Source organism: Balaenoptera musculus, chromosome 8, assembly GCF_009873245.2.
Source record: "Balaenoptera musculus isolate JJ_BM4_2016_0621 chromosome 8, mBalMus1.pri.v3, whole genome shotgun sequence".
Lineage (NCBI taxonomy): Eukaryota > Metazoa > Chordata > Mammalia > Artiodactyla > Balaenopteridae > Balaenoptera > Balaenoptera musculus.
Window position 1 is genome coordinate 81989655 of NC_045792.1, and position 25894 is coordinate 82015548.

General features: G+C 35.4%; 1 protein-coding gene across 1 annotated transcript in view; it reads right to left on the reverse strand.

The window, feature by feature from the left end:
• The window catches only part of DCDC1 (doublecortin domain containing 1), a 445514-nt gene that overhangs the window by 70934 nt on the left and 348686 nt on the right, over positions 1-25894 (reverse strand). The window contains exons 20-21 of the mRNA XM_036860073.1: positions 15833-15956; positions 5454-5635 (exon numbers count right to left, since the gene is read on the reverse strand). Coding sequence (XP_036715968.1) covers positions 5454-5635; positions 15833-15956 — 306 coding nt within the window. The remainder of the gene's footprint in view (positions 1-5453; positions 5636-15832; positions 15957-25894) is intronic.

Here is a 25894-nt window from a genome sequence, read left to right on the forward strand (position 1 = left end):
CAAAAATTGACCTTGCACATGCAAAGTTTCCAGCAGAGAAGAGAGGAATTAAAAGAAATCATGGGCTTGGATCATTAACAACAAACTAGCTCAGCAGGACTGTGGGATAGTCAGAGCTGCGTCTCTGGAAACCAGCAGCCCCCTTTTGAGTCTCATTCTCCTCTCCCTCTCCAAGTTGTAAGACTGGGCAAATTATTTAAGCTTTCTAAGCCTAAATTTCTTACCTTGCAAGATTGCTGTGAAGATTAAGGGTTGATTATAGAAACGTGCTTAGCACAGTACCAGCATGATCAACAAATCAAAAAAACAAAACAAAAAAACACATCATTATTTATTTTTCACTCCTCAGGATGCCCCTACAACTTTCCTATTTGCGTGCCTTTTCTCTTGTTCTCTCTTCTACATTAAACACCTTCCTCAGCTTTTGCTGTTGAAGTTCTACTCCTCTCCCAAAGGTTACATCATCCCCAGCAGTTCCTCATCTCTCTCCACAGAAGTGATCCCTATATATAAGCTCTTTAACTCCCTTTCAAATAGGACTTTTGCTCAGGTTATAAACATTAAACAGGATTTTTTTCCCCCCAAACAGCTCGGGCCAGCCTGTGATATTGAGATGAACGATACAGTTTCCTTGTTTCCTGAAGGGCTCCTTCTCTAGTAGGGGGGAGAGACCGGTCAGCAACTGAGTGTGGTATGAACTAGCAGGTGTTGTCATAGGCACCTGGCCAGGGACGTGAGGACACAGATGGAAAAAACAATGAAAACTTCCAGGGAAGCCTCAGGTAAGGAAGTGGCATTCGGGGTGGGGCCTTGGTGAATAAACAGGAGTTCACCAAGTAGGGTCAGGACTTAGAGAAGTTTTATATGGCTGGAGCTGAGTTTGTGGACGAGAGGTAGAGCCAGATGAAGCTGGTAAAGAAGATGGAAACAACTGAAAGCATTAGGATGCCAGACTAATGAACCTGGCCTTTATCCCGTAAGTATCAAGAAGTCACTGACGGTATTATAGCAGAGGTATGGTGTTGTCAGATCTGCTTTTTAGAAAGTTAACTGTCAGAAAAGTGCAAGATGGGCTGGAGGTGAAGAGGCTGGAATCTATATAGTCAGTTTAGGGGTAGAGGTAAAGAGGTGGAATTCTGGGGAAGGGGAAGTAGAGCTAAACAGAGTGATGGTTGTGTCCTAAAGAATGCTGTTTTATATTAATGTACTGTCTATAGTAAATGAGTTAGAAGTGACTTATGCTCATCAAGAAGACTCAGCTGTACGAAAAATATTTCTCAATTTTATTACCTTAGATGGCATAAAGCAATTGAGCAGATAATTAGGCCCTCCATTTTTCTGAGAGGTCTTAGAAGGAAATAAGCCAGTGGGAATTAAGTCTCTCCTTCTCCTGTCACAACTCTGGAGGCTGATGGGCTGGTGAGAACTGGGCTGGGTTCTCATCCATAGGAATTGTTCGGGTGGAGGTATTGTGGGGGCGGGTGGGGAGGGAGAAGTGTAAGAGAATTGAGCCCCAACCAGAAGATTTGCTTAATTCTCTCTGGATGCTGCCCAAAGACCCAACCCAATTCCTGCTTCTCACCCCAAATCCAAGCATGACCTAAGGAGAGTTACAGTCATGATAACCTGCTCCCACTCACGTTTTCCTCGGAGAATTTTGGACTATGGGAGTAACCAGTTTTAGGACAAGTGGGAGAGTAAAGTGAAAGGGGAAGCTGGTGGATTTTATTTCTTCTTTTTTTGGAAACCTATTTTTAATAGTGCTGAATTCAACTGGCCCATGTAGGTGGGTTGGAGAGAACGGGATAAGCTGTTTCCTCTGTATTGAATTCCTCTAACTAGTTCATGTGCCAGCCAACATCAACGGAGAGAGAAGAAAAGAACTGGCTCTTAAGTGCCTAATAAGGAATGTGTACTCTGCAGTCAAATTGCCTGGGTTCAAACTCTAGCCCTCTCATGTATTGGCTGTGTAACCTTGGAGAAGTTACTTAACTTCTCTGAGCCTCATTTTCCCCATCAGTAAAAGGCAGATGTAACAGTACTTATCTCATAGGGATATCTTACAGATTAAATGTGTGAATACCTGTAAAGCGCCTGACACATAAAAGTCAGCAACACATTATTAAAATGGACCACGCACTGCAAGCACTTCATGTCTACTCTCTCGTTTAATTCTCACACCCTTTCTGAGAAGCCCATTTTACAGATAAGGAAACTGAGCCTGGAGATTAAGTTCCTTGCCCAAGGTCACAAAGCTAGTGAGTACAAAAGCTGAAATTCAAACCTAAAGCTCTCTGGGTCTCTTACTACATCATATGGCCTCCTGAGAGGGCATCATCATAGAATAACAGGGAAGAAACTGAGGCTGAGATACTGAGTGAGCAGTTCAGGATTTCTCTGTTACTGGGTTGGCCAAAAATGTTCATTCGGGTCTTTCCGTAAGATGTTACAGAAAAACCCAAACAAACTTTTTGGCCAGCCCAACACATGGGGGCAAGGGTCCTAAAAATGAAGTCCTTTGACCCTCACACCAAGAGTTAGGACTGATAACCACGTGGCTTGGATTTACAGAGTATCCAGAAAAGCAGAGTCTTATCTCTGACTTTGTTTTCTCAGGACTGGTTTTTCCAATACTCCATGTTGCCTGCAAATTTAAATATCAACAAAAACGGTCTGTATCTATTATTTTTAAATGGGGCTTGTTACGCTGTTAGGTCTCCCTTCAGCTTTGCAGATGGAAGAATCAACAACAACAAAAGATCCTCGAAACTGTCTAAAGTGAATTATTAAATTACTAAAGGATAGCATAATTTTCCTTAAATTCTATAAAATGACACTCTCATATTCAGCAAGACATATTTTGTGAAAAAGTTTATACCAGGTGCTCTACTTTTGAACAGCTATCAAATTCTATGGGAATAAATCTTGTTTGGGTAGGAAAATATCGATGAAAGAAAAATTATAATGTAATTCACAAATATGGTAGAGATTAGTGACATTTAAAAATTGATTTAAAGTAGGTAAATACCCTGCCCTCAGTTCAAACAAATTCAAACCAAAGTGCTGTAAAATTGTGAAATATATATTTCTTAATGGGGATAATTTACATTTACAGAGTTGGCAGTTCAGAAGCTAGGGGAAATCACCAGACCTAGAAATTTGGGGGAAAAACATATTAATTAGCATTGGTATCATGTACTCATAGCTTACATATTTCACAGATTAAAAACTCCAGAATCACTATATTAGCAATTGTTTTCTTATATAGGTACATATGTATTTTGTGTCATAATCATTCAGGCACTTGAATGGAATATACCTTTGCATTTAGGGTAGTATTTACCTCTCCAAAAGTTGGTGAAATCCAGTCTGGTTTGTTTCTGTTTCAGAATATTTAGTGACATAATTTTTCACATTCCCTTTCCTTTCAGTGTCAACATTTCTGAAAAAAATGATCCAAGATTTGATTGATATGGCAGTATACATCGTCAATTATCATTCAGCTTGTTTAAGTATGTGAATAAATCATGAGGTTTTAATTTATCATTATTTACTCTAAAAAAAATGCCTTTCTTAAAAAAATAGGGTTTCAAATACTATCACAATTAAATATTAAACTTCACAAACATTTATACTATGAACAATGTATACAAGAAAATAAATTTTCAATATCTGAATCCTTTTCCAATAATGTTGAACACTCTGAGATGTGAATTTATCAACTTTGAAGAAAATGCAGAGATTACATTCATTTTGCCTTTGATGTTTTATTCATATACTGTTCATATTTATATGTTTATTCATATATTACTCAGATACTGTTTCAGTTATCAATCCAAACCTAAAAATGTTTTTAATAAAAAATTAATGACGATCATAGAAAAAGACTGGAATATACATCATTCAAATTTTCAAGTAAGAAAGAATTGTGTATTTTTAGAATCTTTATATTTTATTAAATGAAAGATATAGTGTTCAAATGTAATGTTAGCCAAAACACTCCCTATTTAAATCTTCTGTTACCAGAACTTACAGAAAGGTTGGGGGGAAGGTGTGGGGAATGCTATTGATGATCCTGTAGAAAATTTTCTGAATCAGCCAAGAAAAATTAAACTATAGTTAGTAGAGTTTTGATGTCAAATGTATGCCAGTGTATTTTAATTATTTGGGAATAATTAATTCATGTAGAGAACAAAGTGAATATTTGATTAACCAGGACACACTGTTCCGTGAACTTAGCAGAGAATTTCACATACTCTTTACTAGAATAGCTGTCCAAATTAACAAATCTCTCAATTACGTTTGGATTACCTGATTGAATCATGCATTTTAAAACAGAGAATTGATCAGATTAAATCTCTATATAATTTTGAGACACACAAAGATAGGAAGGGACAGAAATTACTTGTTAATTTTTCACGTTAAAAAAAAAGTCATATACTACTTTAAGGGCATTACCCTCACATTTTACGTCTAGTAGAATGAGCTAATTATGAAATGTATGCGTCAAAGATTTCAATTTCAGGGTTGACTTTACTTTGGAGATTAATTTTTTACTTTATCATCTTTATAGGCAGTTCAGTGGACAGCCGATCTGAATGTTACTCATTGTTCAGTGATGTATGAAGTATATTTAATCAATGTGAAGAAAGTAATATTAAACTATTATCAGCAGCCTCAAATATTCTAAACATCTCAAAAGAAAGGTCAAGAGGTAATATCACAGCTATAATGAGAAACAATGTGTTTAATTCATTCTTTACATCAGAGTTTTGCCCTGATCTCTGATTCCTTTTGTCATAAAATGTAATGAAAATACAGCAGGTGACTTTCTCCAATGTTGGAGAAATACTGGGTGTTTGGGAAGATTTTATTCCAACCTCATAACGTAAGCTAAAGGGCAGATCGATGCTTTTCTAGGATGGTAAACTTTTAAAATGTTATTCCAAGGCAAGGATATAAATTATGTAAAGTTTTATATGAGAACTATATTTGTTCATTAAATATTCCAAAGATCTAAATGTAAATAATTGTGTGTAATAACTTAAATAATGCAAATAATAACAAAGTAAATACTAACTTAAATAAGACATTACAAAATTAGATTTAAGAAGCAGTTTATGAGCTCATTTATTTCAAAATACATTAATAAACCCAAACAATAATGCTAATTCAAAATAGATATTGATCATAAAACTTTTTTTATCAGAACTACTTATTTCTAACTCATGTTCTCTCATGGCCAGTCTAAGTCACCATTGTTCAAATTAAGTTCCTAACATAGAAACTAAATGAATTTTAGTATCTATTTTTACCTCCAAATATCAATATGGGAGCCCTTTTTAAAGAATAAACACAAAATTCCCCCAGAAAAACATCTGTAATCAAGAAGACAAAAATCTGTAGAAATTAGAAAGTATGCTTGATGCAAAAAATGAACAAGTTGTTCTTACTGCGTTTTCCGCCTAGGTGAGATGTCTGGACTGATTATAATAAGGGCTCTGGTTTTGTTCTTGTCTCCATTCCGCAAAACTCTGAGTCTCACAGGGACATATTGCTCCAGTGTCTTAGAGATGGGTTTCTTCATGGGAGGACTGTTTGGAAGAAGCAGCCCTTCTATTGGCCAATCAAACTCCTTCAGAAAGAAATGACAAGAAAATTGATAATAAATGAATAGGAAGAGTCATTCCTATATATAAAAAAATAAGCACACTTGCTTATACCTTTAATCTTTTATTCATTCATCAAACACGTATTGGGCACCTAAAGATGTTCCAGACAATTCTAATTAATGTTTTATTTTAATAAAGAGGAAAGATAGCAATTTTTAAAATGTATGTACAACCTGTGCTGTGTTACGACATGGAAGATTTATTCTCTTTCAGAGAAACATCATTCTGGAAATACAGAACTGAATTAATTTGGAATGTTTTTTGCTCCTGTATAAAATATCTCTAATCAATGTGAAGAAAGGAAGAATGTATGAAAAGTGGTTTTACAACCCGAAATAATATTGTCTTAAACTAAATCTGTTTGGGGAACACTTAAAAAACAGAGTGAGATGAGTGAATGATAAAGCTTAAACAAATTTCAGGTATTTCAGTTGTAGAATTTGGTTACTTTGTAGCCATCATTCACACATTTATTTAGTTATTAATTCATGCATTATCCAAATATTTAATAATTGTTTCCTATATTCCAGGCACAGTGCTAGACACTGGAAATTAAACTATGAACAAGACTGGATACTCATAGTCGAGGAATTTCTAGGGAATGCTCAGAAACTTACCTAGAAATAAACTGGCAATTGCAATAACGTGAGTATAATAACAACAGGGTACAAGGTGTGATGGGACCACTGAGTAGAACCTAACTCAGAAATGCCATGTAAGAGATCGGAAGTCTTAGTAGGAGTTAGTGCAGTAAAGGAAGGGTAAAAGGATGGGACAGTGTATGTATCAAACTTGAGAATTAATAGAACATGATGTTCAGGGAGTAAAAAGAGGCAAGGATGGCTCCCAGGTCTGTAGCTTGGGCAACTGGCTAAATGGTATTGCCATTCACAGAAATAGACATTTGTGGAAGGAGATTAAATGAGGGAAGGGATGATCAGAGATGATGTTAGGCAAGGTCCAAGGTCTTTCTTTCCTTCCTCCATCCTTCCCTCTCTTCCTTCCTTTCTTTCCTTCTTTCCTCCTTTCCTTTCTTCCTTCCTTCCTTTTTCTTTCTTTTCTTTCTTTCTTTCTTTCTTTCTCTCTCTCTCTCTCTCCTCTTTCTCTCTCTCTCTCTTTCTTTTGTCCTGGCAGCAATTACTCTCGCATTAATATGCAGTAACCATCTTATAAAATATGACACCTCCATTTAAGTGTGGGTCTGTTTCTGTGTGTTCTATTTTCTTCAATTTGTCAATTTCTCTCTCCCTGTCCAGTACCATACTGTGTTGATTATATCTGGTAAATCTTGATATTTGGCAGGGCAAGTACCCTTACCTTATTATTCTTCTTTGGAAATTGGCTCTTGTTGGCCCTTTACCACGTCATATACATTTAAGAAACAGCTCAATTAGTTTTTTTAAAGTCTGTTTAAGACTGCAATACTCTGTAGCAGGTTAAGTAATTTCCTATCAATCCCATTTTGTTAAGATTTTTTTTCTTGAATGTATGTGGAGGTATGTAAAGTTCTTTTTCCTACATTATTGAGATGTACTCATATTATTTATCCTTTCATTGGTTATATTAGTTACATTAATTTTTTTAAATTTTAAGCTTATCTTGCATTCCTGGATCAATCCAAATTGGTCACAGTGTATTATCTTTTTTACAGATTGCTGTATTTAATTTGCTAAATTTTCTTCAGGATTTTGCTTGTATGTTCATAAATGATATTAACACGTAATTTTCTTAAACTATCCTCATCAAGGTTTGGTATCAAGTTTATCCTAGCCTCATGAAATGAGGTGGGAAGTGTTACTTCTTTTGTAATATTCTAAATTTTGTTTCTTATATGTTGGTAGAATTTGCCAATAAAACTATTTGGTAATGGTGTTCTCTTCGTGGGGAGATTTTTAACTACTGATTCTATTTTTTTCTGTGATTATTGGACTATTCAGGCTTTCTATTTCTTCTTGATTCTTCTGTTAAATTACTTTTGTCCAGGAATTTGGCCATTTATTTATTTTAAGTTTATTTATTAACATAAATTTACTTATAATATCCTTTTATTATTTTCTTAATTTCTCAGCATCTATACTTATATCTTTTTCTTTGTTCCTAATATTATTTGCCTTTGCTTTTTTTTTTATTGATCAGTTTGGCCAAGTATATACATTTTATTAATATTTTAAAAGAACCAATTTTTTGACTCTGTTGGTTCTGTTTTATACTTATCATATATCGATTTCTCCTATAACTATTGATAATTCCTTCTAATTCTTTGAGTGCATTCTGCTGTTATTTTCCTAAATTCTCGAGTTGGATACTTAATTATTAAATTTTAGTTCTCTCTTCTCTTTTAATATAAATATTTAAGGTTGTAAATTTCCTTCAAGTATGCTTTAGCTGCATCTCACATATTTTTCTTTGGTTCTAAATATTTCCTTTTAAAATTTTCATTAGGATTTCTTCATTAGCCCATGAGTTAGTCAAAATATCTTTTCAAATTTCTCAATATAGGGCCTTTTCTAATTATTTATTTAGTTACTTATTTCTTACTTAATCCATCAGCAGAACCTGCTTCCACTTTCAAAATATATCAAGGGCCCAACTACTCTTCATCACCTCCACTCCCACCACCCCGGACAAAGACACTAGTTTCTCTCACCTAGAGATTGCAAAAGGCTTATAACTGCTTATTCCTGCTCCTACCTTAGCCCCTTTTTGCACTATTATCCTAATGATTCTATTAATACTCAGTCAAAGCATATCACTTCTCTGCTCCTAACCTGTCAATGGCTTCCCATCTTGGAGTAAGAGCCAAAGGTTTTACAATGGCCCAAGGCCCTGCATGATCTGTACCCCCTCTCTTCTCTCTGGCCTTATGTCCTGCTGCTCTCCCCTCACTCACACTGCTGCTGCCACATTTACTTCATTATCCATCAGACACAGCATCTCAGGTTCTATGCATTTCCTGGAATGCTCTTTTCCTAGAGATCTGATTGATCTTCAGGTCTTTACTCAAGTATCACCTCAGTGAAGCCACATCCCTTGTCAACTGAAAATTTCCAAACCCTGCCCTGCCCGCTATCCTTGCTTCTACTTTCTCCTTAGTTCTTATCAATGACTAACATTTATGAGACCATCTGATGAATGGCCAAGGGCTCTAGAGCCAGACTTCCTGCATTTGAATCTTTAACCCACCACTCCAGTTCTGTAACCTTGGGCAAACCTTTGACCAAAGAGAGACAGAAGCTGATGGATAAATTCTTCCCTCTTTCTTCTCCAGGAGAAACTCTCCTAAGAACACTGTTTAAAAGGCTCCTTGGAGGACAGCTTGATAGCACATTCTTATACTGGCTCTTCTTCCTTCTCTGCTTGTCCCTTACTCTTGCTCCCTGGGACTGCACTCCCTGACTAAGTAGTAGCACATAAGCCATTTGCTTCAGGCTCCTCTTTCTGAGGACCCTAAGCAAAGATACCATAATCCACATGAACTAAAAATAGAGGAAATTTCCTAAAGGGGATATAGGTACCAATACCCCCAAAAAGGGGGAGCCATATTGGGCAGGCAAAAAGTTCAGGCAATCACTGCAGAGGTGGTCCTAGTGTCCTGTCAGTGTCCTTCTGACATGACCAAGATACAGATACACACGGGTTGGGGAGATGTGCTGGCACGTTAGACCAGTACAAACCAAGACACATGGCCTTTAGCTTACAGAAGGGGAGAACATTTTTTTAAAGCTAGTACAGTAAGTAATAATTTACTAATTAATATTCCCTTGAAAAGCTATTAGAATCTTGCAATTATACTCAACAATCATATAGTTCAAGGAAATGTGTTTTAAATAAATATAAAAAATATCTGAAAGTTGTGAAGATTAAATCTTCTGAAATGGTATCTAATTATAATGCTTTAATTTGTTTGCAAGATGAGTCAGTAAATAACATTAATTGCATTTAATTAGGAGAAAAGCGATATAAATGTTTAAAACTCTCATGAGTGAGTGTTTTTCAGTCTAATGCTTTTTCCTTTTTAATTTTTGTATAATATTTTGCTTAGTAAATGTGTTCATAATAGTGGCATACCATGAGTCTAACTTATTTTACTTCTAAATAAGCAAAATTTGAATTAATGAAGTTTTACTGTATTCTTGACCTTCACTGAGAATCTTTTACCTGAATAGAATTTAAACTGCAGAGGGTAGTATTTATTTAGATATGTGTCTATTATTATGAATGGAGAAACATGGGGTCACTTTCCCTTACTTCTGTTACTGAGAAGAAATACCAAAGGTTATGACAAACATTGTATATTTTCATTTGAAACTTTCCTATAAGGGTATAAGGGTTTTACTTAATATGAGTGGTGGTGGAAGAGTGGAGTTGTATAATTCTTCAAGAAGTAAGTTCAAGACGGACCTGTAATTCTTCCACAACAAAAATATTAAGCAATTCAGAGCAAATCAACATTTGTACTAGTTTTAGACAAACCATCATGTAGCAAGGGTTGAACTGGTGGAGGAGAAAGAAGAACAGTCTTCTCATTAAAAAATGACTGTCACATTGACGTCTTGGTGTAAAATAGCTAATATTTCCCCTTTTTCTTTCTTTCGGAACCACGGAAGGGAAAGGCAATTCTCCCTTGAGCTTAGTCTGTGAGAAGTCAGTCTGAGTTCATAGAGTTAAGATGCAGTACTAAGATTGTTTTTCAATATCCTAAACATGCCATAACTCTGATGACTTTATCTGAAATGTGCTATCTTAGCTCCTAGTTATTTTTAGATCCTTTCACTTACTAAACGTGTCTCATAACAGGTGGTAACCACTGCAGACAGTGGCTTTAACACCACCGCAGCACTGCTGATTTCAGATGGCTTCCTTTGCGTTCCAGTTAGATGAATGAATGCCAAGAGTCTTCTCTTTTTAACATGACATCACAGAAACTCAATCCAAAGAGATGAAAAATTATCATGAGTTTCCAAACTTTCCAAATGTATGAGCTATCACTGGCAGTTCTCTCAAGCTACCTCAAACCTTGTTCTAATGTTTAAGGCACTTTTACATTGTCTTTCATAGAAATAGAGAAATATGGTGTCAGGATAATGAAGGACAACAAAAACATGGATTAAACTGACTAGAGTGCTGTTTCCTTTCCTTCCATTTTCTCCATTGGAATTCTAATGTTCCCATTCATTTCATTTTGGTTTTCTACGTGTTCACACTATTCCGCGGCACAGCTGCATGGTCAGCAGACCTTGATGAGCTGTGGTGCTCCCTTACGTTGATAATTCTGCTTTTTCCTTTTCATCTCTCTCTCACAACCAGAGGCAGCTTGTGCTTCTTTTGGGAGCTCAGCTCTTAACCAGTGATCTGAATTTCTTAGTCAAATTGGCCCTCCCTTATCTATTTATTATTAATAAATGAATAGATTCTTCAATTTTTTCTCTCGGGCCTTCCTACATCTCCTTTTCCTCCCTTCATACTGACAACTAGCTATCATCATCTCTTAACAGATTAATAAAATATGTACTTTTAACATGCTTTGTTTAACATGGGCCCCTCCAAATAGATATATTTTACTTCAGTAATTTAGAGAGATTAAAATCACTATCCAGTGGCTCATTCTAAAATTTTAAGTCTTTTTAGATTCACTTTTTGCAATGATTTCATCCTTGAATATGAAAATCCATTGCATTTTACCATTAAATGTTAAGAAGTACAACTTCTCAATTTATAACTTCTCCTATAAGGGTGACAAATAACCTGAGTTTCTAGAAATTATTCCAGTGAAGTTAGTCACAGAATTAACCAAAATAATTCATTAAACTTGTGGTTTTAACATATTTTTAAAATACTGATGTACCAAGATACATGAAATCTTATTTGCTCATAAAACATAACATCAATTGCCTTTTAGAATGAATAATATTTAACAAGGAGAAAAAGGTGAAATCAGCTGCCACCACTGAGAGAGGTAAATAGTTTGGTATTAATGTACTCTGAGTCACCACAAAAATAATTCTCATTGTACATATTTCCTGAAATCTTCCCTTGGTCATCATTCTCTTTTGAAAAGTTCTAGTCAAGGAATTAGCAGGAGACTTTCAATCTCACTCAGGGTAGTGTTTCTTAGATAGTTTTTTTAGATTCAATATTTTTACTTAATTTTCAAGCCCATTCAGACAATCAGCCTAGCTAACTTTCCTCATACTAACTGTCTGACTGAACAAACTGGCTCAGCAAACAGCCTCGAGATGGGACACCAAACTTTTTCTGTGAGTTCTTCTTTCTCTCCCTTCTTTGTCCTTTATTCACAGAGTCTGCCTTTGTCCTTTTCTGGTTCCTTCCTTTTTGACACACAGCCTATACTTCTTAAACTGTAAGCTCCATGAAGGTAAGGACCATGTCTATCTCCTTTCTTGTTTTGTCTGCATTGCCTAAATATATAATAAATAGTGGTTAGATAAGTAATAAAGTTGGTAGATTAAATCTGGAATAAAATTAACACATATGCTTATAATGATCAAAGTATTCTGAATCCCACAATATGAATATCACATTTCCTAATTACAGTCTATTTATATGTAAAGTCTCTTCCAAGAAAAAGTAATTGTGCTTAATTACTACATAGATAAAGATCATCTTTTTGCTTAAAAAGTCAATTATGTGGAAGTGGGGCTGAGAAGAAAATATGGTCCTTCACATAAGATGAATCCAGACTTGCAGTCAAGTAGAGAGCATTGAATTTGAATGAGAACTGTCTCTTGTCTCTGCTTGGTAAGTGTTTTCTTCTCTTCCTCAAACATTTCAAAAATAAGAGGATTCTTAGGCTGAGTCATTTTGAAATACATGGTCTATTTTCTCACTTTAGCTAATTAGTGCCTTAGTCCTTTCGGTTCGGTTTACAAGTCAAAGCCAGGGTTTTGTTGGAGTACAGTGACTCTTAACCATTTCACCCAAAAGCTACTGTTCTGTTTGAATGGCTAGAGAACTGTGGGGCAATCCATTTTCATTCCTAAGATCATTTAGTTGTCAAATTCTAGGACTATTAGCCAAAATTTATTGTTTTTAAAGGTAAATGTTAAAAGGAATATGGTTAGTTAGATTTCCTAATATAATTACCATTCATCATTTAAGTCAATTAATTAGTTAACTGAATTACTTTACCTGTATACTGAGGCTGAAAAAAAATGTAAGCACAATATCTGTGAAGTCTACAATAATTATAAATTGTTCTCTTTCCCTGTATAAGAAAGTACACTTCCTTATGAGGCATGCCTGTCCACATCCAGGCAGGTGGGAAACTTAATATTCCAATTGGAAGTGTCCCCATTTCTGCCAATTTGGAAAAGCCTTTTTTGTCTAGTTTTTAGCTCTGTACTTTTGGATACATATTGAGTCAAATTAAACGTTCAAACTTCTTATCAGAACTGTTATTTCTTTTCAAGGATATACCCTTCCTTTCCCCTTCCTCAGTGTGGTTTCTGGGCATAGATGAAAGTTCAATAAACCATGTACCACTGGGAAAAGGGGTTCATGGTCTATATGTGGTACTTGTCCTTGATCCTCAAAGATCTCTAAGGATGTGCTCTTATCCTCTTTGGATACTGGGCAACCTGCTGATACCTGTTCACCTCCAGTTGAGAAGTAAGCTATCCTTTCTGCTCTCTAGGTTTTAGCCTTCCTAAACCTCTGAAGAAAAGCCTACAATTAGCACAACTCACAGTTTTTTTTCTTGGCCTATGCTGGGCCTATTTGTCTCTGTGCCACCCCTCCACCCCTGGCTCCATGTTGGCTCTCACTATGCTGCAAACCCTGAGTCTTAGGCATATAATTCATCTAGCTACTGGCTCAGGCTACCCAAACCACAGCCTCTGGTATTTTTTTTGCCTCTGGTATTTTGAAGAGCTCATTTCTCTCTAAAAAAAAAAAAGCCTCAGATTTCTAGACTGTTGTTTCACTACAGTCTAAATATTAGGGCATATTTGGGGCTCTAAACAATGACTTCTTGGTTTCAGCTGGAATGACTCCATCTGTCCTTCCCCTAAAGTGCTGAGACTCATTGATTCAATCATTGAGGACACATAGAGAATTGTGATTTAAAGGGAAAGAAAAAACTTGATTGAGACCAGAAAATTTGACAAAACAACTTAAAAAATCAGGATAAAATATTTTTTTAAAAACCAGGATAAAATATTTTTAAAAAATCTTTTGGAACATATCGCTGACCTAGCAATAAAGCAAGACATACTAGAGACCCAGAGATGGTAAACAGAGTGCTGAAGCTGGATCTTTATCTTGAGAGGGAATTTTCCAAACCCAGCAAAATTCTGTTTCCATGGTCTTGAGGGGAAGGGTGGCAGGAGACAAATTTCAGGGCCCAGCCAAGGTGGGAAGTCTAACAGGAGACCCTCTCCTCTCATAAAACAAGAACCACAAAAGGATAAATTTCATTGAAAAGGCAAACCAGAGACAATAACTCTCAGTGGTTGCAAGTAAAATAGACCATCTCAAACATTTTCTCTGTGTGGAAGAAAAAATAATCTTCATTAAGAATTCATACCGTGGGCTGACCTCACTTGGAGTTTAAAGCACATTAGATAAAGATGAAGAGAAAATTAATAATCTGAAAGAAATGTCTGAAAATATGATCCAAAAATACATCATAAAGAGGCAAGGAAATGGAAAATATAAAAGAGAGGTTAAGAGACATGAAGGTCAAAATGAGAAGGTCTAGCATACACCTAATCAGAGTTTTCTATAAAGAACAGAGGGGATAAGAGAGATAATACTTGAAAATATAATGGGTGATAATTTTTCAGAAATGATGCAAGATATCAATCTACAGATTCAAGAACCTTGAGCAGGAAAAATAAAAAGAAATCCCTTCTTGAATATATAATGATAAAACTGAAGAGACCCAAAGAAGAGAGAAGATTTTAAAAGCAGTCAGGGAGAAAAGACAGATTGCCTTCAAAAGAAGAATATTCATAATGATAGCTGACTCCTCAAAAACAGCAAAGTCAGTGATGATGTCTTCAGTTTGCTAAGTGAAAATACCTTACGTGAATGAGGGCAAAATAAAAGACTAAGTTCACTTAGTAAAAGTAAAATTAAAAATAAATTTGTAAGTAATCTAAGATAAGTAAAAACTGTTTGCTACCAAAAACTAAAAGAAGGGTATACTAGGCAAAAGGAAAGTAACCCCAGTTGGAAGGACTGAGATATAACAAGGACTTAAAAGAAGAAAGAGAAAAAATTAGGAGTAAATCTAAATTAATATTAACCACATACAACAATGTTAATATCTTGTGGAAATTTTTTAAAGATAAAACTAAAATAGATGACAATAATAGTGTATAAGTTACAAATCAGACAACTGATGTTAAAGCATTCTAATGTTCTCAATTATTTGAGATAAGAGTAAGTATATTTGTTAACTTTAGATTTTTATCATTTACATATGCAAGCTAACATGTTCAAAGTAATAACAAAAAAAATGGAAATAGAGGATATAATTTCCAATCTAGTAAATGGGAAAAATACGAGAAAAAATATTAACCTAAAAGAATATAGAATGGAGAAAAATGAAACAGAGAAAAGCAGATAATAATCCAAATATATATGTCATTACAATAGATAGAAAAGACTAAATCCCTTGGTTTAGAAATGAAGATTGTCTGACCATTTTTAAAAATTAACTATATGCTGATTACTGAAGAGTCCCCCTAAAACAGAAGACTATACAAATATAAAAAGTAAAAGGATAGAAAGAAGATATATAAGGCAAATAACAACAACAAAAAAAGCTGAGATATTTCTATTCGTATTGGATAATTGAAAATTTTACTAGAGCTAGAGAGAGTCTACATAATGATAAAAGTTTCAATTCACCAGGGTGATATAATATTTCTGAACATGCGTGTGTCTAGAACTAAATTTCAAAATATATAAAGCAAAATATGACAGACTACAAGAAGAAATAAATTCCATATCCATTCCATATTGGATGACTTAAAGGCATCTTTCTAATTAATTGATAGAACAACAGCATCAGTTGATCACTTGCACCTAACAACTGCAAATCAAAAACTTCATGGAAATTTTCACACACATTGACCACATACTGGTACTTAAAATAAGGCTCAACAATGATGTCTTATACTAAGCAGTACAACCTCATTAAGTTGGCCACTGGGAAGGACTGGCCACATGTAGGTAAGCTTATTCCAGAGAGGATTTTCAACTCTGGAATGTTTCCACTGGCCTGGCTTACCAGTCCCTTCATGTTTTATGGCCCACCTAAAACAAAATAAAAGACAAAAAGGAATTTAGCAAGGTTATCACTTTAAAATATTCATTGAGTACTTCTTATTAGGTAGGCAAGAACTCAGTTTGAATTAAAACCCAAATCTGATAATTTACTGTGTACAAGAGGCATAAGTAAAAGTAATTTTTAATGAAAGAATACATTTTTAAAAATTAGGATAATAGACAGTGGAATCTGAGGCAGAAGACAAAGTAGAGTAACAGTCAATTTATAATAACAATGACATAAATAACAATACTAACAGAAAAAAAATCAACCAAAACTTTTTAGACATTTAAAGAGAAACCAACATATACATAATCACTGTGGGAGACGTCATTACATCACCAACAGATTATGAACTACTAGGTAAATTTTTAAAAATTTTCATTGGAGTATAGTTGATTTACAATGTTGTGTTAGTTTCAGGTGTACAGCCAAGTGAATCAGTTTTACATATATATATATCCACTCTTCTTTAGATTCTTTTCCCATATAGACCATTTCAGAGTATTGAGTAGAGTTCCCTGTGCTATGCTGTAGGTCCTTATTAGTTTTTTTTTTATATATAGTAGTGTGTATATGTCAATGTCCCAGTCTCCCAATTTATTCCCCCTTCACCCCTTCCGCCCTTGTACCACTTATATGAGGAATCTAAAAAACTGGTACAAATGAATTTATTTACAAAACAGAAATAGAGTCACAGATGTAGGTAACTTTTTTTAAGTAACAAGTAAGGACATAAAATACTTGACTGCTAAAACTAGTAAATGTAAGTATGACCATTTACTTATAGACATTCTAGTCTGTTAACAGAAAATGTGTCTTTCTCAATAATCCTTGAAACATTGTAATATTTCCACACACTAACAAATTAAACTTCAATACAGTTTTAAAATAAAAATTGAACAAGCTACACTTTGAGGCAAATGACACAAAATTAGATATAAATGAAAGTTTAAATTTCACAATTTCAACCACAAGATAATTTTAAAAACACACTCTCTCTCCCAAAATACTATTATACCAGACAAGGGGAGAAAAATGACATGATCAATACCTATTTAGCAAGCAATGAAAATAATAATCATGAAAACTTAAGAATACATTTAGAATTATATTCAAAGATAAATTTATAATGTTAAATGCTTATTTATTAAGAGCTAAACAGAGAAGGGAAATTAATAAAGCATTCAACTCAATAATTTATTTTAAATATAGCCCATGGAAAACAGATGAAAGAAAGTAGTAAAGATTCAAATATAAATAAAGAATTAGAAAATATTTAGACTATTAGTAGAACTTAAAGAAATGTTTTTGAAATGAAAAGTAAAATAGCAAATCTCATGCAAATAAATTTAGATTAAAAAATATACAAGCCAAATAGAAAAATCAAGCAAAATATTTAGCATAGAGAAGATTAAAAGAGTATATTATGCATGTATATGTTAATAAATACACAACTTTTGAAGCAATAATTTTTGAAAACCCTTAAAGATTTGAAATAGAAAGTATGCTCTTGCTCATATAACTTCACAGGGCATGGAACAGATCATTTTCGTACTATATAAAACATTCTAAACCATAAAGATATAGAAACAGCTAATTCATTCCACGAATGGGAGATAAGCTTCATAATAAAGTCAGTCACTGGTAATTTAAGAAGTGAATGAACAATCTTACTTAAAATCAAAGATGTGAAATTCCTAAATCAATATTAGCAAATAAAATTTAACATTATGGAAAGAGAATAATCACTATAGCTAAGTAATAGTCAGCCTAGAAATGAAATGATGGACATTTATTAATATAATAAATCACTGATTAATGAATGAGAATAGAGAAGCAGCCCACCACCCATAATTTTCTAGCACACGTGATGGTCATCTGAGTCTAAAAGTTTTCTGAGCTTGCCCAGGCTCATCAGAACCATCTGCAATATCCAACCCTCTGTACAAGGGCCCAGGTATCCCCAAAGCTTGCTGGAAGTTCTTGGGGCCTGGATATTGAGGGGTGGTGGCAGGAAAGACTTGCTCTTTACCAGCCTAGAACCTGACCTCCTGCTACCGTGCTCCGATCTAAGGCCAACACTTCTGCTTGTTGGCTAGATCCTTATCCTCTCTCATCTAGGACTTTGCTCCCACCCTGAACTATTAATTTTCCTGCCTTTCTGGTCATTCCATCTGCATAATGTCTGACAGCTTGATATCTTAAAAAAAAAAAAAAAAAAAAACTTTCTCTATACCCCACTGTCCACCTCCAGCTGTTGCTTTATCTCTTTGTGTCCCCTTACAGCAAATTCCGTAAAAGACTCATCTCCTCTTCTTCTCCTCCCTTTTTCTCTTAAACCAATTCCAACTAGATTTTTTAGAGATCTCAGAAACTCCAGTGAAAATGCCCCATCAGGGTTTTAACATCACTAAAGCCAAAAAGGTCATTTCTCAAGACATAACTGAACTAACATCAGGGTCCAACATGATCATTCCCTCCTTTTTAAAACACTTTCTTGACTTGACCTGACTTCATTTGACTTCCATGAAACTACTTTCTCCTGCTTTCCTCCCATTAGTAGCCAAAATTGTTAGTCTCCTCTTGTGTGCCATAGGGTGGGAACTATAGCCTGTGAAAAATCCAGGGCCTGCCACATCAACAGAGTTTTTAGATGTCCACTGGTCTGATGCGTGTAGGGCGATTACCATAAGGTAAAGGACAGGTTATTGATGAAAAGATACATCCTTCTGAATGAGATGCCTATGTAACTTCACCCCATCAGGGTGTCTTTAAAAGGAGCTGGTCAAGTTCAACATAACACTGTTAATAAACATTCACATACAGCAGAGGCCATTGGGCTGCAGAGTTCCAGCACAGTGTGAGCTTTTATGTAAAAGCAATAGACCTCTTAATATGATGTTTTATAAATGAAAAACTGACAGACTCTTAACTATAATGGCACTAGCAGGCCCAGCTATAATGACTGTACATGTGCATAACATAAATTAGAACTTTACAGCATCATTAAGGACTCTGGAGTCTTAATTCCTGAAAGTCAGCACTAGGTGGAGACAATGATTCGTGCAATGCTTTCAGGCAGCCTTTTTCTTGCCCCTCTGAGAACTTATTATTATTTAATATTTTCCATTCTTTTCTTCAGTATGAAAAAAGGTGTTCTTAAATAATTGTCATTTATAATACAAAAACTATATAAAACAAAACATCTCATGTTTTGAAAGGACTTACTTGAACACACACATATATACACACACGCTACAAGGTAGCGAAATAACTTTCAAAGGCAAGTTTGTTTATTTAAAACAGTATCTTTATTAATCCTGCCTTTCCATTAAAGGTAAAATTCTATTTACGATACTTCATGAGTATCTACCTTCATGGACAGAAGTATGACCAAAGTTAAAATATCTTCCTGGATTTACATAAACCTAAAAGATAAAAAACTTATGGAGGATCATTCCTCAGCATTTCAGTTGACAGAAATCTCTTCCCTCAAAAACTAAGTCCAGAATTGATCATATCAATTTAGTCTCATTAATGGAATCATTAATCAGAATGCTCTATTCAATTAATCTTATAAAGGAATGGGAAACAAAAACACTTTAGATAATGTTTTCAGAGTCTAGTGCCTTTGATAGAACTTCAGCATTGTGGCAGGCTCTGAGAAATCGTGCACTGTGACAGAAAAGTATTATTTTGCACTCTTGGAAATCAATAGTAAGATAAAAAGAAACCTAAATGTGTCCCAGTTGAAGAGAAATAGTCTTTTTTCATATTCTATTAGGACACAATTACATTGTTTCCAACAATGTAATGAACATAGTAATAAAATATGATACAATATATAATTTGGATCTGATACAGTAAATTATAAATACTATGGCAAATTCCAACTTAAATCAGCAGTCTCTAATAAACATGCATGTAAAAATGATCAGATGCACATGCTACAACTGTCAAAGAAACTCTAACTCTTTGCTTTACACCAGGACCTGTTTATTTATTTAACTGGCCATTTTTCAGTTTTTAAGTTTATCTAAGCCGCGGGATTAGACCACTTAGAATTCATCTATAATTAATTTAAAATTGCATGGCTCCTCAGAAACAGTGAAAAGCGCATTATTCATACAAAACAATTATATGTTTCATACATGGATCTTGATAGAAATCAGTTTATAAGACTAACATTAGGTACCCCGTCTCTGAAAAAAAGAAAAGGATAGGAGAAAGAAATGGGCAGATTGCAAAAATGGTAAGAATAGTATAATAGCTACCTATTTTGATGGGATTTAATAATAGCCCAACAAATTTCCATAGATTTGAACTGTTTTGAAGTTTCTAAGAGTCTAGTCCTCTAGACAGAGAAGAAATTATTTGAAATCAGGAACTACATATACAAGCTCATCTTAAACATTGTATAAGGGTTAAAAGATTAGATACATAACTAGAAATCTGAATCCATCTGTTATCAGTCTCTAGGCTTTTACTAGTATCATTGTATCAATATTTTAGGCTACAATAATCTTTCAATTTACACTGAATATTAAAGCTAAATTTAATAGTTTAAGAAAATAATTATTTTAAGATTTAAATTTTAAATAACTTTAATAGAAACAAGGCACTGAAGACTGCAGTGTTTTTAATTTACAAGCCAAAATTTACAAAGATCAAGTAATTTCTGCATATTATACATTATTCTACTTTTTTCCTAGAATACCTTATAGAAACTAATAAATACACAGGGAATTTGTTCTTCTGTTTTATATATTCCCATTTGCTCCATCTCTTCACATTATTTTGATAACTAGCAAAGTACTTAAAACAGAGAATGAATTTTAATGGCAACTAAAGGCTAAGAGGGGAACTCAGTGATCATGTTTCCATCTTGCATAACTGGGAATTTTTAAGAATGAGAAATAATTCCAACAATTATGCTGAAAAGAATACTTATTTCATAACAATTTCCATAATTGTATATTATAGTCTATCAATTGAAAATCATCAATTAAGACTTAACACAATTCAATTTTTTAAAACATCAATTATGAAATATAGCGGAAACCTATAGTACATTAATGGTAATTGCCAGGAGTATGTATGTATTTAGTCTAGAAAAATAAAGGGATATACAGATGGATCTAAAGTCACACCTGACATCTCTTGCCAGTTTCTTTTTTTTTTTCAAAAAAAGTCTTTGACCTGCTCTATTTTGTTTTGTTTTTCTAGTTGGTTGAGCTTTCTGGTTATTTAGATTCTGGATACATAGAAGTAATCTATATTCAGCACTAAAAACCTATCATTATCTCCCATAGTCAGGGAGTTTTATACTTGTGTAAAAGCAAAGCTCTCTTTGCAAGTACAGTAAAATCTCGATTTGTAAACAAAAAAACCATTTTCCCTTCAAATACTTGCTTATGGTGGAATCCGATGTGGTCTTTGAGTTCTTGAATCTGTTTAATTAATCACCTATCTGGGTCTGATAGCTTAGCTTTGGTATCTGAGGTCTTTGGGGTATCCACTACCTGAAGTTTCTGTATCAATTTTTATGCAAATAAAACAAATTAAAAACTGTCTATTGAGTGCCTGCTCTCTCTCCCCTGCACTATGCTAGGCACTACAGATAATGCAAAAGAAGTTAGAGAGGGCTTTTGCCTTCAAGAAAATTATAGCATTTTAGGAAGAAGCAAAAATTACATACCTGGAAAGTTTTTGAAAACAATACAAGACAGTATGTAATGGAAAAAAAAAATGGCACTTTCAATAAGAGTTATAATAGGTAGACCTAATGGAAAGAAAATAATATGAGCTTCATATTATGGAAAGAAACTGTTGGGGTGGGAGAAGAATCCTTGAAAAGGATGCATGAATTCTGTATACATGGAGAATAAAGAGTCTGGGATAATGAGAGGGAAGAAGAAAGATGCCATTTCAAGATATGGAAAAGGATACAATCTTTTGGTGTTACATAGTAGCTCCAATGTATATGATTTTTAAAGACACAGAGTTCTAGCTAGAAGAGAGTTGATTTATGTCTATAGCTTTTCACTTCCCAGTCTGTAATATCTAGCCAACTCTTTTGCTTAAAGCAAAGTGCTGCACCATTTAAGGCTCTTGATTGCCTCTATTTATTCATATCAGGAGGGAGCAGTTATCCCCCAGATCAATTCTCCCTTCCTTCAGTAATAATAGATTTTTTTATATGGGCACATGGCTACCCGGCTAAAGACAAGAGAGATTTCCTTGCATTTAGGTTTAGCCATGCATCAAAGTTCCAGCCAAATGAGCTGTGAGTGGATATGGTGTGCTTCACTCATAGACTTCACCTATCAAACAACTGGACATGTGCGCCCCTGGTCGCTTTTCTCCATCCCACTGGCTGAGATGGCAAGAGCTGAAACAGCCACTTTAGACCCTTAGGTAGAAACCCCATGATAAGAATAAGAGCTGCCTACCAGCTCCTAGCACCTCCTATCTATAAACCATCATGCAGAGAGAAATGAGCTTCTGTATAAGCCTAAAAGTTTTGGAGTATCTGTCAGAGCAGCTTAGCCTACATGCTTTCTAGTATAGTCTTGGTCCTTTCCATGGCTCCAGTCTTTTACTTTTTCCTGTGCTTCCTCTGAACCTTTTACTGCTTTCTCTGCTATTTACCTCTGAGGAACTTTTCATGGGTTGCTGCCACCACTGATGGCTCATCTCCTTCCTAATTCTCATTGCTGCTTTCATCAATTCCTGTCTCGTCTTTTCCTTCCTTTGATGTTCACCCACTGGTCTGTCCAATGGTCGCTTTCTCTGACTCCTTTAAGAGATGCTCTTAGAGACAGTGACTGATAGCTCTTCAGAAATACTGGCATTAAAAAGATAGACCCCACTTGCCTGATCTAAGGTGGTGCTGTGTGGGTTCCCAGGGAATCATGGGAGGGACTTTAGTTATCACTGTGTCACTATTCAGGAATGGTCCAAAGATATTGGCAGTCATGAGAAAGTGAGTGGTAGCTTTTTATAAGTATTTCCTCTTCAGGAATATTTTCCCAAACAGATTTTAAGGTCTTCAGAGTGCCAATTGTGAGTCACATTTTAGTTCTGCATCAAACAAAGATCCCAGAAAACAGATGAGAAAAAAGAAGAACAAGCAACTGAGAGGGAAAGAAGAACAAAGTAGAGGCTCCAAAAGAAAAGGACAAGAGCAGTCATCTAAAGAAAAGAAGTGATGAGGTATAAGAGCACTGGAAAAATAATAAATATTAATAGGAAGTCCACAAAGTTAGTCAAGTAACAATAAGGATCTTTTGCCTAAAGTTGGTCCTTGGAAGGTCCATCCAACACATTTTCAACATTTATGCTGCTGGGTGCCAGGGATCCAAGGAACTGAGACAGTTTCTACCCAAGAGGAGTCCCAGTTTGGTGAGAAAATGGACCAGTGAAACAAATACCAGTGACATAGGTGATGGGGGCTCATGGGGATTATACAAGGTACTGCAGAGAACTGAACAGAGAGTCACTGATTCTTCTTGGGGGGCAAGGGGGGTCAACATGGAAGAGATGGGAAGTTGATTTCCCAGAACTCAGGCAAGAGTCTGGTCCTTAGGACATGCTCTGTCCACTTAATAAAGGAATGAGTGAATGAGCTAATCTGGACTATATTTAAAATCTACTTAGTGAATCTGGGTTCTCAATTCCCCATCAATTGATACCAAAATTCTTGAATTCTTAACTCTGAAGTGAGAGAAGATAAGTAACATGCAAGACTCCTCTTACATGTAAGTAAAGTAATATCATTTGCATAATATGATTTGGTAGATAATAGAATGGCCCTCTACTCAAAATTATGTCTCAAAACTAGGTCCTGAAATTCCATCATTACCAACTAATTTCTTTATGATCAAATAAGTATTTCGTTGTTTGGCCAAGACCATTGCAAGATTTGCAAAACAAAGTGTCAGTACATTATGATCTGTGGTAGGCTGTAAAATGACCCTTCAAAAGATATCCATGTCTTAATCCCTGGAACATATGAATGTTACTCCATAAAGCAAAAACAGACTTTGCAGATGTGATTAAGTTAAGGATCTTGACACAAGGAGATTATCCTGAATTACCTGAGTAGGTGTAAGCATGTGTCATTATAAAAGAGAGGCAGGGGGAAATCTGACCCCACAGAAGAGAAGACGACGTGACCAGGGAAGCAGAGACTGGAGTGATGAGGCTACAAACCAAGTAATGACAGCAGCCACCAGATGAGTCTTTTCTTGGATCTGAAAAGAATTTGTGGGCTGCTTTATTTAACCTGTCATTTCTCAGTGAGGGAAATGAGGTCCAGTAAGACTTACCCAGCTGGTTATAGGAAGGACTTGTAGTAAACTTAGATCCCTACGTCTCAGTGAATCACACAGTCCCTTTGGGAAAGCATACCTTTAGACATAAAGAGCCTTGACTGTTCAGAAAGTAACCTAGTCTATGCAGTAATTCTACCAATTCAGTTCAAGTATTACTGTCATAAAGGAGGTACACAGTAAGTGTGTGCTGAGTGAACTGTTAAAATCAGGTTGTAAGATGGCCCTCTTTCTGTTCTTTCACAGAAAAAGTGAGTTTTCTCTGAGAGACAAGAAGCAATAGTGACTTCCCATAGTCTCTGAACCTTTTGAAAAATGGTCTTCTATATTTTTCTTCTAATGCAGTGCATTATATAGAAGAAACTCTTAATAAAGACACGTGAACAATTCTACATTTGTCACAGTATGATACTGTGAGCAGCATAAAATTCAGTGTATGAGAAATGGTGTCTATTTCTACTAGACTGTAAATTTCATGGGGATTTTGTCTGTTTTGTTAACGGTGCATCCCCAGTGCCTAGATCAGTATCTAGCACAGAGCTTGCAGTGAATAAACAGTTGTAGAATGTAGGACCAACCGTAGACCTGGGCAACAAGGGGTCCTACCCTGGACCTCACTTTTGTCCCCCTCCTGCTTCACTCAGTGGGCGAGGAGTGCACGGCACCCAGGGGAGGTGTCCAGCTGGAGTCCACGTGCCTCTTCCCACTTCCAGACAATTTTCTGAGACCTCAGGATTCCCTGGCCAAACAGCCCCAAACTTGCTTCCAGGGACTGGAGCAGCCTCCACCCCAGCTCTATCTTGATTGTAAACCTCCTGCTGGCATGCAGTTCCTAGTACTGAAAGGTGGCCAAGGGACTGCACTGCTTGGGGTGGAGCAGATACTGGACACGGGAGCTGGTGTGGCTACCTATACATTTTGGATGCCATTAAGCGTTAGACACAGCTGGGGCTGTGGAGAGAAGATGAGTAGGCTGTGGGCAGGGAGTCTCTATTTTATCATGGGACAAAAGGATTGCTTTTATCCCAAACCTGAAAATTTAAGAGGATGGATGGATGGATGGATGGATGGATGAATGGATGGGTAGATGCATCAATAATTGCATGGATGGGTAAACGAATGAAAATAATGCCGCAACATGAACCAATGAACTATACCAGGGACAGAGAAATGAATGGGGGCACGTGAACTTTCCCAGAGACTCTGACAATAGCCAAGTCTGTCAAATTGGACAAGGATCTCTTTTAGTGCCTTTAAGGATTCATCTCAACAGTAACAATATTGTTCAGAAAAACAGTGACTGTTCATGTCTCATGATCTTAAAGTGACCAAAAAGGTTCTCCAACTTTAGTCGAATGATGACATAAATTGTAACTTTTTAAGATAAAGTTTTCAACCAAATAAAATTTTTAAATGTGTCACTTGACACATTTTGATATCAAAATAGATTCAAGCTTCAATTATAAAAAGAAAGTTCTAAAGTCACAAAAATAAAGCATTTTCTCTTGCCAAGACTCCACCTGGCAGCAGATCTGGCACCTAGATGTGCTCACCAGGCATTTGTCAGCAGGGCAAAGTCACTGAGAGCA